Source organism: Lonchura striata, chromosome 2 (genome assembly GCF_050655825.1).
Source record: "Lonchura striata isolate lonStrDom1 chromosome 2, ASM5065582v1, whole genome shotgun sequence".
Classification (NCBI taxonomy): Eukaryota; Metazoa; Chordata; class Aves; order Passeriformes; family Estrildidae; genus Lonchura; species Lonchura striata.
This window is the reverse complement of record NC_140704.1, coordinates 67,288,033-67,301,790: the sequence shown is the minus strand read 5'-3', so window position 1 is coordinate 67,301,790 and position 13,758 is coordinate 67,288,033. Positions and strand designations below refer to the sequence as shown.

The 13,758-nt window shown below is 44.4% G+C and overlaps 1 protein-coding gene across 3 annotated transcripts in view; it reads left to right on the top strand.

Annotated features, from left to right (window-relative positions):
* Nucleotides 1-13,758, top strand: part of GMPR (guanosine monophosphate reductase) — a 41,244-nt gene that overhangs the window by 21,545 nt on the left and 5,941 nt on the right. For all 3 annotated transcript variants that reach the window (XM_021553200.4, XM_085573556.1, XM_085573555.1), the window contains 2 exons: nt 825-867; nt 6,987-7,146. In XM_021553200.4, the coding sequence (XP_021408875.1) occupies nt 825-867; nt 6,987-7,146 (203 nt within the window). The remainder of the gene's footprint in view (nt 1-824; nt 868-6,986; nt 7,147-13,758) is intronic.

The following is a 13,758-nucleotide window of genomic DNA, read 5'->3' as shown; positions in this document are numbered from 1 at the left end:
CAGATCATCAAAGGAATGGGGAGCTCTCCTGGTACAATGACTGTGTAGACTAAAGGATCTTTCATCTGGTGCTCAGACCTTTACAAATCCTAAAGAACCATAGCACGTGATGATCTCTGATGTGTGCCATTCCTTTTTTACAACTCTTATCACACATACACAACCTCCTCCCCTCAGCTGAACCCTCTTCATCAGCCACTGCATTGTACTGAAACTGAAATGTGTCGGTGTAAAATGCTAAAGGTCCAGAGTGCTGTTGCTTCCTTACCAAGACCATAGCAAACAGTAAGGAGTAGGATGAGAGGCTCATTTTCACTTACCAAAAATTGTATTAACTGGGTTTGTTAGAGATTATCAGATAAAAATCCAACATAACTGATGGCATATTCCCTCTTTCCTCCCACTGTGACCTTTTAATATATTGTAAACTGCTGAGAAATTGTTTTTAAATGTATTTGGTGGTTTAAGGTAGAGGCTTGTGGTACCTCTGCATCACACAGCCTTACATTAAAATAGCAGGGGATGATTCAGATCATCAGTGTAGGTTTTGTTTTCTGGTTTTTGGGATTTCGAAGCTTGCAGTCAGGAATTTGCATTGCTGCTGTTACCAGTGGTATTGCCAGTAGACTGTACAGTAGAGTAGGTGAGCCTCAAGGAGGTAAGCAGTGGAAAGGATTATTTGGATTCTGTGAAAATATAGCCAAGATGATACATCCCAGGTGCACGGTCAGCTCTCTTGACAGGCTGTTCTTGAGCAGAGGCCACAGTGCTGCAGGTCCCTGAGTGACCTTGCTGCCACTCACTGTCATCTTTTCTTTGTGCAGGACGGAGGATGCAGCTGCCCAGGAGATGTCGCCAAAGCGTTTGGTAAGAACAGTGCGGTGTGACGCCCCCACGTATCTCCAGCGCCTCTGGCAGCAGGGATGCAGGAATCGGTGTGACCCTGAATGTGCAATCAATTAGCAGGAGGTTTAGTCCCTGCAGCTGACTCCAGTGAAATTAATGCACCAGGCATGAATTTTCTCTTTGAACAGACAGTCCAAATTCTGCAGTGCAAAACATAGAGAGGTCAAGGTTATATTTAGAAATTATCTGATAGGTGTGTATGACATATACCTGCTGGGAGAGTAATACGAAGAAAACTGATAAGGGTTTCTTCTGAGTAGGGTTCAGAAATGCCTGTAACATTGCCAGATCTGGCTGACTTGAGCCTTGAATGGAAGAAGAGCTGGTGGAATGCATGTTGGACAGAAGAACAAAACAAAAAGGCAGGCCAGATCCCTGGAGATGTTCTTGGGATCAACTGTCCACTTGAAGATATGAGATTTTATTTATTCTGTATCTCCTAGAGCTAGGCAGATGTCTGAAACATCTAAGTTAATAATTAACAGATTTTGCTTTCATGTAAATTCAGTGAATTGCACCAGCTCTTAGTGATAGAATAGAGGATTTAATCTGTGAGTATGGTCTGTTGGGCATGAGAGTTATGTTGATATGAGGGAGTCAAACTCATGATTGTCACTTAGCCATAACCTTGTTACAGCAGCATATGGGATGCAGACGCTAAATGCATCCTGAGATCACAAGAGATTTAAAGGTATTTCCCCACCTCCCAAAATGCCAGACTCTTTGGAGGTGTCAAGTAGGGTAATGCCTGGAATACAGTGGGACAGCACAGTATCTCACTGGGATTTCAGGGTGGTATGAAATCAAGACACAGTGTATTATGATAGAGTGTCTGCTTTGCAGGAAGCTTTGCAAATATGGAAAGTAGAGGCAGGCCTAAATTCAGATTATAGACTTGCCAAGAAACTCTAGGCCTGGAACTCAACTCCTGGAAATGTTGAAACCAAAATCTGTCTTCTAAGTTTGCAGACAGATCCAGTGTTGAGACAGGTCAGATGAAAAGGAAGACTTAATTAGAGAATTCTAAGGACAGCTGTGGAGTGATTGCTACCAGCAAGGAATGTGCTTGGTCTTAGGATTTCATATAACCTTTGTGTTACCCAGTGGTGATGTGATACAGATACTTCCAGCTGGGTGATTCCAACATGGCTGAACAGCAGCATCCACCCTCTCAGACAAGATTGTGTTAAAAAATGCTCAGCCTCTCCTGAGCCCTCACTTTGACATGGTGACTTCAGGGAGGTCTTTATTTTGCCTTTTTGGGTCCACAGTTCAGCAAGCTTTTACTGGTGGTGTGGTCCTTGGGAGCTTGTGAACTGAAACTCTGACTTCACTGTATCCCCGGCTGTCTGCACAAAAACCTGGCTTGTGGAAAAGGTCTTTCTTCAACAAGAGCATTTCCAGAAGTTAGAACAACAGGAAGCAACTTCACAGTGTTTCAAATGCTTTTCTTTGTAGTGTTTATTACAAGTCTGAAAGATCCCTGTAGTCTATTTGGGCTAACTGAACCTGACCTGCTTGAAACCTGTGAAGAGACACCTTCTGGCTTTGCTGTTCATCAAGAGGTGCTGGGATTCACAGTGGTACATGTCTGGAGGCTGCCATGGGATTATCCCTTGGACAGAGGAGCATCAGAAAGCTGACATTTTACAGGCAGTAGTTGTACTTTTGATAGTAGCCCAGACAGATCAGTGTGACTATGTGTCACAGCTATAGAGCTGGAAATGATGGAGATGACCCTGAGGCAATAAATTTACTGTATCTGGTTATGTGCACTTGAGGTAGACACACTGTGAACATCTGACAAGCTGGACCCAGATATGCCTTTGTCAAAGGTATGTGGCAAAATAAGTTTTGAGATAATTTTATTACTATCAGTGTTTATTGAATGCTACTGAAGTGATTGGCTATCTGAGCCTCATAGAATGTAGCCACCATGTCCAACATTTACAAGTCAAAGCCTTGCTACTGAATTGTCTGGCACAGACCTCTGTGCTTGAGTTACGTGAATATATTGGATAGCAGAGACCAGGTGATAAAACACCCAGATCTACAATTTCATCTAGGAATGGAGGCCTGGACAAAGCATGGACAAGAGACAAGAAGAGGACTTTGGTTAAAGTAATTGTGCTGTCTCTTTCTGGTGGATCACTGTAAAATCTTCATGGGATGGGATGATTGCCTATAAAGCAGTGACAGAGCATCTATTTGAATTATGGGAAGTGTGAGGGAGTCCCAAATGTGAAGACAAGCACTGGCAAATGGCTAAAGGTGTGACTGGATGAGCCAAGTTCATGGAAACAGAAGGAGTAGATTGGATTGAGAGAATTGTGAAGAACCAAGAAATATACATTGAGAAGCTTTAAGGTGCACCTGTGATTTGGTGTCAGAACTCAGAGGCAGACTGGGTATTTTGGCAGAGGGAAAACAAGGTAGAAGCCTATTTAAAAATGCAAGGGACAGGGGAGTACTGAAGATGAGTAACAGAAATGCTGGGAGAACCATACTTTGGGAGAGACTGCTAGAGTTCTGGAGCTGCTGGATGGGAACCCGGTATGCATTCAGTAAACTGAAGATGTCACTGCCATCTGGGTATTAGAGATGATAATGAAAAATATGTAGGTTGATAGGAAAGAAAAGAGCTGTTTTGATGCAAGAATGAGAGAAAGCACAAAAGAAATTTATTCTGGGCTATCAGATGGTTCATACAACTGAACCCTTGGAAAGGCTGATAGCATGCACACATTTTTCAGAATGCTCCAGGAAGGCACTACTGTCTCCTTTTTTAATGATGAGAAGTCAAAGCACAGAAATACTAAGTTCAGTTGCCTGAGGTCACATATATTTTTCTGATACAGCCAAGAAAGAATGTGCCTTTTGAATCCTATGCCAGCATCTTTAACACATTACTGCTGTTCCTTACAGCAGTGGTGAGAAGAGATGCAGGAGCAGGGAAGGAAAAGGAAGGAAAAATCATATGGAAAAGTCAACTGGGGACATACACTAATTCCAAATTATACTAGATCACACTGTTTTTTTCTCCTGTTTTCAACAGCTGTGTGTGTACCTACTGCTGCAAAGGCTTCCTGGCTCAGCTGGAGCACAGGTGAATGTTAATTCCAGGGTAAGCTCTGGTCCAAGCAAACGTAGGCTGCATCTGCCTGGAGGGCTGCCCGGCTCACAAATCCAGGCCAACTCCAGCTGAATTTGTGCAGAGCCAGATCTGGTTATCAGTGACTTGTATAATCAGGCATACAAAAGACATCTGAGGGACTCTCTCCAGATCCAGCAGAACTGTGTGAGTGCTGCAAGCTTAGGCTGGCGTCAGCACTGCTATTCTGCAATGGCTTGAAAGAGGAGGCACTGTGAAATGTGAATGAGCAAAATCAGCCCAGATACAGCATAGGCCTCAAGGGGAAAGTCAGTGCACGAAAGTGGCATTGTGTAAAACCAGGATGAGTCTGGCCAGCTCTGGCTGAGCTACTGGGATCCTTGTGTGCAAGATACCCCGGCATGTCCTGGGTTATCTAGGGGGTTGTTGCCAGGTGTTCCCAGTCCCCTACAACCTTAAATAATGCCATGCTGTCAATCTGTACTTGAAAACAAAAGACTGCAGATAGATGTTGCAAACATCACAAGTGCTTCTGGTGGTTATACAAGAAAAACATGCAAAAGTTAAAGACCATGCTAAAAACTACAATCTCCTGGTCAGATATTAACTGATGGAAACATAATGGAACAAACTTTAAACTTTCAGATATGTTTGCAACACTGAAGCATAGTGGAAGGTTCTGGAGAGCATTGGAGAAGTATATTTAATATGGGCTTGTCATTTCTGGAGCAGCAGGGCAGCAAGCATGTGTCATTTCAATGTTTAGACATGCTGCATCTGCTGTAACATAGCTCCTCTCTTCTGGAATAGCTTGATGAATTACGTTGTAGTTTGCAAAAGTTACTCAAGTTGGATGAGTTTCAATCCTGTAATTCAAACATACTTGCTTCCCTCCCAAAAATAAGCAGCCAAAAGGAAAATAATTAATAGATACGGAAGTGCACAGGAACCAAAATTCTGGCTCTGAAGTGTAGTTTTTGTGTGCTTTTTGCATTATTAATGTGAAGGCTGTAAGATCCACAACCAAAAATGGCACTAGAACTGAGAGTCAGGAGATATTATTGATATGGCAGAGTCCAGAATGTCTTTTGGCAGGCTTTTGACTTGTTTAAACACCCTCTTTGCAGCCTTGACCTCAAATCTGTCCCTCCTTCCTCATGTTTTCTTCCAGCCATGAAGAAGACTTAAACTAGGTTTCCCAGAGTGCTTATTTTTTGTGAAGTTGGAGCAAGGTTGTGCTACGTAGCAACAGGAATTTGCCACAAGTAATTAAAATATTAGTATTCCCTTTGTTTTTGGCAGGTTAATAGTAGTAGCAGTCATGAGTCAAACCAAGACTTTAAAACTCAGCCATCTGAAACAAGAAAGCTCAGGAGAAATCTGCCAGGTAGCTGACATGATGGGACACCTGAATGGGTGCCTGGCTATAAATATTGCCTGTGATGTGCTTTGCACAAACTTCATTTTTAGTATCCCTTTTCCATGGACACAGTGTTCTTTTCAAGCAGCCACCAGGCAAAGGGAGGTGAGGTCAACAGAGCAGCTGGGTGCTCTGCCCCCAGGCACTGCTGCCAACTCTGCTCTTTGGCAAAAGGGTGGAAGGAGGAACTGGCACACTTCACCCTTGTCATGTGTTCTAATATCAAAATATTCCCAACTTCAGGTTTGGTAGAAGCTGAGCAGATTTGATAGGGATTTCACTTACCTTTCAGATTTCAAGGTCTGGTGCTACTGTTTGGGTAGTGACAGAGATCAGAGCCAGACTTACCTAGTCTGGGATCTCCCCAGAGTTCGGATTTGTTCTTAGGAGAATGGGTGTAGTTCAAGCTCATCTGCTTTCTGTGAAGCTCAGTTCTCCTGCCAGTTCTGGGAAGAAGCTGAGCAGAGGGGAGGCCTGATCTGGCACATACACATTGAAGAAGCAGAACATATGAGTAGGAAAATGCTTTGCTTCAGGGTTGGGTCACCACAAGCTCATAGAAGACTAAAAGCCAAACTTTTCCAAGCAAGACTAGATATGCCAAAATATCACAGGAGGAGCTGCTGGTGGAATAGTTCCAGCCCAGCTGGAAATACTGGAGATCACAGTAGAAAATGAAGAATGATTCCAAAAAACCTTCTTCCTGATCCTACTCTCAGCAGAGCTGATTTCATGACTTAAAAAGCCAGAGGACATAGACAAACTGAACAGTCATGACTGAGTATTCAGTGTTGCTGTTCAGTATCTGGAACATATTTAGGAGTTGTAGCTGTGGGTTAGATTTCCTTTGTGGTGTGTGCTGAGAATCATAGAACTCAGGAGTGATGGTCCTTGGCCCAGAATTTTTAAACAGGAACCATATGCAAACCCATCCAGATCTCTTTGACTAGGAATCATCCAGAACAACACTGAACACATACAGCTGATGGACTTGAAAAATCCATAATTTCAGTAAAAAATTTGAATCAATAATTTTATGTCATTGTTGGGAGGATTACATTACATCCATGAGTCTGCTTTTCTTCACAGTACAGTCCTACTCATCACTTGCCTGGAAAGCTCTTGAAGTAGGAACCATCCACTTCTCTGTACAGCAGGGAGCTCAACAGGTCCCAGCCTTGTGTTTAGGACTTCAGATTGCTGCAGTCACAGTTAATAAGGAATCATGCTCAGATACTATTCTGAAGTAAAGGGTTGAAACTTAATTTGAAAATAAAAGACTGTGGGGCAGAGTAGAATAATCTGTATCTTTTTCATTGTGACAGAAAAGATTTCTTTCCATGTAAAGTACCAGAGAAATACAATTCAGCCGGTGTCAGTTCTACAGTAAAGCTTTTCTTCCGAGTTTGCTGTGACTATTACAGGAGGGGACTTCGTGCCAAACTATTAAATGCTGGCTATTGTTTCTGGAGATCACTGTGTTCTTGCTTCGGCTTTCACCTTCTTCTCCTTTCCCTGTTTTCTTATGTGTCCCTTTGCTGATCACAGGAGCTGGTGCTGACTTCGTCATGATTGGAGGAATGTTTGCAGGCCATGACCAGAGTGCTGGAGACATTATAGAAAGGAATGGCAAGAAGGTGAAACTATTCTACGGAATGAGCTCTGATACAGCCATGAAGAAGCATGCAGGAGGAGTTGCTGAATACAGGTACGAATTCCACACAGGAGCAATTGCAGTGTGAACCATCCATCCAGGAACTTTTGGAGCAGAATTGTGCAGAAGGAAACAGGCCTATGCTGCTACTCCCATTGAAGCAGCTGTTGCCTGTACTTTTGACAGCAGATCTGAGGGAGGGATGACATTCAGAGGGGGATAGGGAGAAAGAGCTGGGGTTGGCTAGCTGAGAGCAGTGATGTTCACATGTTTGCAGTTAGTGTGGTGTGCTGCACCAGTTGTGTGGTCTGGGAAGTCATTAGGCATTCTCTGACTTACTGCTCTTTCAGGATGTGTATGAACTAAATGCTGGAGCATGGCATACCAGGCTGCAGTTTCTGTCCCTCTGCTTGTCCACACTGGTGCCTTCTCGGTGCAGGGATTCCCAGCTAACCCACATGCTCCCTTTGCTTGCAGAAGGGAAAGTAGGTGCTGATGAACTGGTGAAGCTCAGCTGGGGTTTCTCCAGTATGGAGATGAGGGCCCAGGACCTCCAAAGCATTCTGTCACCACCAGCAGCTCTGGGACTCCCTTCTCCATTTGTTGGGCAGTCTTCATAGGCAGTAGAAACCTGCTGTACAGTTTTCCCCCCCGCTCTTTTGGTAGCAAAGCACCAGAGTAGTCTCAAATGCAGAATGCAGAAGCTTAGTTTTTGAGCTAAATCCTCAGGGGAGAGGAAAGGAATCTGCAAAGAAATCTGTTGACCATTGCTGTTTTACTCTGGAAAGTGCTGAGAATTTTGACTTTTTGGAAAAGCAGATGACATCAGAAAACCTGTGTCTTTTCTCTTATGAGTGGCAGTCTTAGTCACTCTTCTTGGACAGCATGGTTCTTAAATACTTCATTAGAGAATGAATCCTGTCTTACAGTAAACACTGGTTTATTGAGGGGTCCCTTTTGATTCTTTTCTGCTGGCATAAATTCAGGCTCTGGTCCCATCTGGTAAACTGCTGATTGCAAGAGTCTCAGTACACCTGCAGTTCAAGCCAGACACTCGGGATTGATAGGTTTTCTGGCCTCATCTGCTAAAACCACTCCAGCATACAGGTTTTTCACATGTCCAGCTGCTGCCATGGGTAAGAGTTGCAGCTCTGTGATGGTGACAGCACAGAATGTAAAGCAGAATGGGATCCGCAAAACAAAATGGAATTCATGCTTTGACACAGAGACAAGCTGATAGATAGCAATCCCAGATGTCATGCTAGATAGAAGGATCATGGATCCTACCTCCTGTTCTCCACCCCAGCATTGACTGCTGTGGTGGTTTTTGTCTTCACCATAAAATTGCGCACTCGTTCACATAGCACTTGTGCAAAGTGTACAGTGGTAAAACTTGGCCTCCATCAGAGCATTTACAACCATCTCCTTTGGCAGATTGTGGCATCACAGAATCATTTGGGTTGGAAGGGACCTTTAAGGTTCATCTAGTCCAGTGTCCCTATAATGAGCAAGAGCATCTTCAAATAGATGAGTTTGCTCGGAGCCCTGTCCAGCTTGGCCTAGAGTGTTTCCAGGCATGGGGCATCCACCAGGTCTCTGGGCAACTTGTTCAGTGTTTTTGCTTTCAAACACAACTGTTTAGTTGCAGAAGAGCTGCACAAGATGCCATCTGCATCTGAGACAAGCTGAAATGATGCACCAGACAGATGTGGTTGTATATCTCTCAGCTGTGATTCACTTTGGGTTCACATGCCACTCCCCAAAAGCAGTGCACAATCTGGGTGCTCTTTTTTCTTTTTTTGCCCCCTAGCAAGTCTTCTTGTCATCAAAGCCTCTGAACAAATGGTTTGAGTGGACAGCACTAATAAGTGTGTCATAATATAAAAATGGCAGCTGCCAATTGCATGGTGGTGCTGGCAACCTTTTACCTGAATGATCATTTCCTGTCCTGTGCTACCCTGTGCTTGAGTCAGCTGGAGTGTGGGAAAGGCCTGATGCTACTCAGGCATGTAGTTAATGGCAGCTCCCTGAGAGATCACTGAGCAGCCCAAGTGTGCTGTGTGGATCTCAGTGCAGCACAGTCATTAGGGCCTGGCCTCCAGAGAGCTGTGCAAGTTGTAGGAGGAGTTTGAGAAAGCTAGCTGTACCAGGAGGACAAAGGACTAAGGCAGCTCTTAAATTCTGTTCTACCTAGTTAGGTGTGTGTGATCTGGCAACAAAATTTATTGCTAGCAGGAGAACTAATTGACACTGGTCCCTCTTAAAAATGACATAAAGTGCAAGTATCCTGTCTTGTAGGAGGAAAGGATGTACAGAAAGGTGCTATATTTGGCTCAGTCTAGACAGACCTTTTGAACTGTTTATTGGCAATGCTATACAAATTTGGCTTGATCCATACCTGTATTTTGATTTGCATCCTCGATTTGAGAATTCCATGGGGACCAGGTTCTGAAACTTTCTCAGCAGCAAGGGAGCAGGAGCACAGTCTGAAGTTTTTAGTCCCTGTTGAGATACTGCATTTCTGTGCCACTAACAGGTAGCATAGAAGGAGTTTCCCAGTCTACTGCTAGATACAACAACTCCAAACACTAAATCTGTGAGCCTTGGCTCTTAACTAGGAAGGTGCTGATGCTCATCTTCACTCTATGGCCATGACACTGAGCTGGCTACCTGTACCAACCTTGGGCTCAGTCTTCCTTGGCCTGTCCCAGCATGAGTGTCACTGTGGTTTAAAAATAGCAGCTGCTAAATCGAACATTGTAAATGTGCTGGGCATTGAAGGGGGATTTGAAACAGCACAAGGTATTCTTTCAGCTGCTCTTATAGTAAAAGTTACAGGAAGTTTAATCACTTCCTAGTTTAGCTGATGGCAAAAGAGTTCTTAGTCGGCATTTTAAATGCTAGATACCCCAAACTTGATCCAAACAGGTCAAGTCAGTGGGCCTCCTTTATATGCATTTAAAAAGCTCAGCTGTAAGTCTGTATTGGTCACCCAAATAAGTTGTTTTGTCTTTAAAAGAGCCTGAACACTCACAGTGTATTATTTGAGCAGTGAGGAACTCTGTGTGCTCAGTCCCCTGCAGAATCAGACTGCTTGTCATTTAACTTCATCTTCTCAAAATTACGTGTGTTGGCTGGAGAACCTGAGCGTGCAGCGGTTATATTAAAACTGACAGATAAGGTGAGATGGCTGTGGCAGGGAATAAAGTCATGAGAGTAATTGTTTTTATAATGAATATGTCAAGCTGATCCCATTTAATCTGTGTACTCACTTTCATTAATCTTATGTAATTTATATATTGGCTTATTTTTACATTTTCACCTCCATCCATGACGAGTATGGATCAGAGCTGGGGATTTCTGAAAGGCAATTTTTATATTTCTTTTTTGGGAGAAGAGAAAGAAGGCAAGCAGGGACTGAGTATGCATGCAGTATTGTTCAGTATGCATGCAGTGTTTGAGCCAATTTGTTTTTGTTAACCCTTTTGAAATTTCACGGGTTTTGTGTGAACGCTGCAGTTCTGTTGTGGCCACTCAGCAATTCACAGCTGCTACTAAGCTGGGTTTGAGCACTTTAAATTAACTGCGGGGTGAAATTTTGGCCACAGAGACAGAATAGCACCAACTGCTGGCTGCTGCTTATCAATCTTGTGTATCCCAAATGATAGCCTGGATGACCTGCCCCCAGTTCCTCTATTTCTTATAAGCCCCACTCATGCCAGGACAACCTGACCCCTTTATTCTGACCCACATTTTGTTGGGCTGACAGAGCACCATCGCATGTGCTTCATCCCATGCAGTCTGCCAGGATTCCCACCCACCACGCATCCCTCCATGCAGCAGCCTTCAGCTGGCCAGGAGGGGCACCACACACCAGGCCCTTTGCAGAAAGTCTGAAGCAAATAATTCTCCCTTTCTATTCAGTGGCTGACAAGAGTCAGAGTTACTGCTGAGAGCATCTGAGCACACCTTTCCCAGCCACTGGGAGCCACAATTGCTCTGTCATCACCTTTCTTTCTGAGAAGGGGTTACTTTTGGGTCATAACTCCAGGAGAGATGTCGGAACAGCAAAACCCTCATCAGTTCCTGCTGACTTGCTTATGCAGCTCTCTGCCAAGTGTGCCATCTTTTGTGACAGCGCGTGTAATCCGTTGTCATGGCTTATCCCGGCAGGCAACTAAACACCACACAGGCACTCACTTACTCCACCCCCCAGTGGGAAGGGACAGAGAATTGGGAAAAGAACAGCAAAATTCATGGGTTGAGATAAAGACAGTTTAGTAGGACAGAAGAAGAAAGGATAATGACAACAGCAATAATAATATACAAAAAAGTTATACACAGTTTTTCACTACTTGCCAACCAATGCTCAGGCAGTTCCTAAGCAGTGGTCCCAGCCAACTTCCCCCCCTGGTTTATATACTGAGCATGTTGCTATATGGTGTGGAGTGTCCCTTTGGCCAGTTTGGGTCAGCTGTCCTGACTGTGTCCCATCCTAACTTCTTGTGCCCCTCAGCCTACTTCCTGGTGGGGTGGTGTGAAGAAAAGGAAAGTCCTTGACTTGCAGTAACCACAGCTTGGCAATAACTAAAACTGGTGTGCTGTCAACACTGGAATGCTGTCCACAGGACACAGTCCCTTTACAGCTGTCCCTGCTCTGGCATGAGTCACACAGGGATTACACTCCCTTTGGGAGTGCACATCTTCAGCATGGACCACCTCCTTTCAAGGGTGCCTCTAACTGCACATCTCCTCAGGTGTGTCCAGGTGTGTTTCCTCTCCCAGTGGCCGTTGCTGTTTCATAAATACACTTGAGGAGAGGTGTCATGCACTCCTCTGACTTGCTGAAAGTTTGGTGGCTCACACTATTTTTAGGGCCAGGTGGAACATTTCTGGAATGATGCAGGTCATGGCTTCTTCCACCCAGGTCACACTGGCCCCCCATGTCACCTGAACCCTACCGTGTTTGCCCAGCACAGCACCCATGTGGGTGCTGGTGGAAGTCAGCTGGGTGGAAGTCATCACATTGGGAACTCATGAATGTGCTAACAGGGTGTTTGGACATAAATAATTTGGGCATGCATGCATAAACTGATTGGATGTTTATGCAAAAATTATTGGCCGTTCATGCATGAATTAATTGGACACTTGTGCATTAATTTATTCAGTGCTCATGCATGATCTAATCTGGCACTCACACAAGAACACAGCAAGCCCAGCAATTTATGGCCTATACATCACTCCTCAGGAAGGCATGTATTGGGCAACTCTTAGAAGGTTAATCCAGTATGAACTCTTTGTACATCATCACAGTCTTAATGTACCTAAGTTAAAAACTCAATTTTTCCTCCCCGTGGACCAGCCAGGGATTAATACTGTAGCAGTACACTTAGTAAATGTCTCCTCCATCCTGAGCACTGTGTTAAAGGGTGGTTAACATTTGGTTATATACCCATATGGATACAGATCCCACCCTTGGGCCAGACTACAGCAGTTAATAGTGCACCAGTGTGTGCATACATGTAGTAAAATTCCACCCACGCTTCTCTGGGAACCAGATGACTCCTCAGCTCGATCTGAGCAACATACTATCTCTTAAAAACCCCTTTCCTCTGGGGACAAGACTATTTGGGTTAATGTTTGCACAGATTGAGTATATTCAGAAACTTCATCCCCTTATCCCTGTGGACAAGGCTGTGGAGCTAATCTCACCTCTCTTCTAGTGTGTTTTCCCCAGTACGGTGTCTGCAGGTTACTCCTTGATCAAGAGGACATCCCACCAGCTCATCAGCTGGCACTTTGAGGAGCACTAGCAAGTGTTTATCTGTCATAGCTTTGAGACTGTGTCATTAGGTGTTCACCACTTTTGTAGATCTTGGTCTCCGAAGTCTAAAGTGACAACCCACAAACTTCAGCTTCCTAACATCACCGTAGCCACTGCAGGAACATCTCCCAGGGGCAGTGGCTGCAACCATCACCCATTCCTGTAATTTTTCACTGAAAAAAGGACCACCAAGTGTTCATGCTCATAGGAGCAATGTGCAACTTACGACCCACAGGATTCTCAAGCATGAATTAACAAGGTATTTGCATTTGAGCTGATGGTGCATTGGTGCATCAGGTAATTGACCTCTCATGCATGAACTGAATGGGTAGATATGCACGACTGCAGTAAACAAAACCTTGACCAGAACAGCATGCAGAGCTATTCAGCTGGCAGGATGTGGTAGAATTTGCACTGGTTTCTGCAAATCCCAGACATGTAATTGTCTCTCACAATCTCGCAGGAAGCTCCCTAGAGCCTGAGCTCAACCTCCCAACTTTGACTGGAAGATATGGGCATGGCCAAAAACAAGGAACAGTGGCATGAGTGTCATTTCATGGGTTCAGCCTTTTCCTTCTGGCACTGGAGCTGAAAGTAGAAGCCTGGGAACTCCCGGCAGTGCAGGCCATACAACAGACCCCTAAGCCGTGTGCAGTCTGCGAGATGCCAGTGGCACGTCCATCTTCCATTGGCCACTCACTGCAGTGTTTATTTAAGAGTTTCAAGAAAGAGTCAATTGCTCATCATATGTAGGGAGATTAATCATGGCTCCTTACTCACATAGTATATCAACACTTTGCCTTTATTGTTTCCCTAGGGCTGTGACCCCACATTTAAACTAA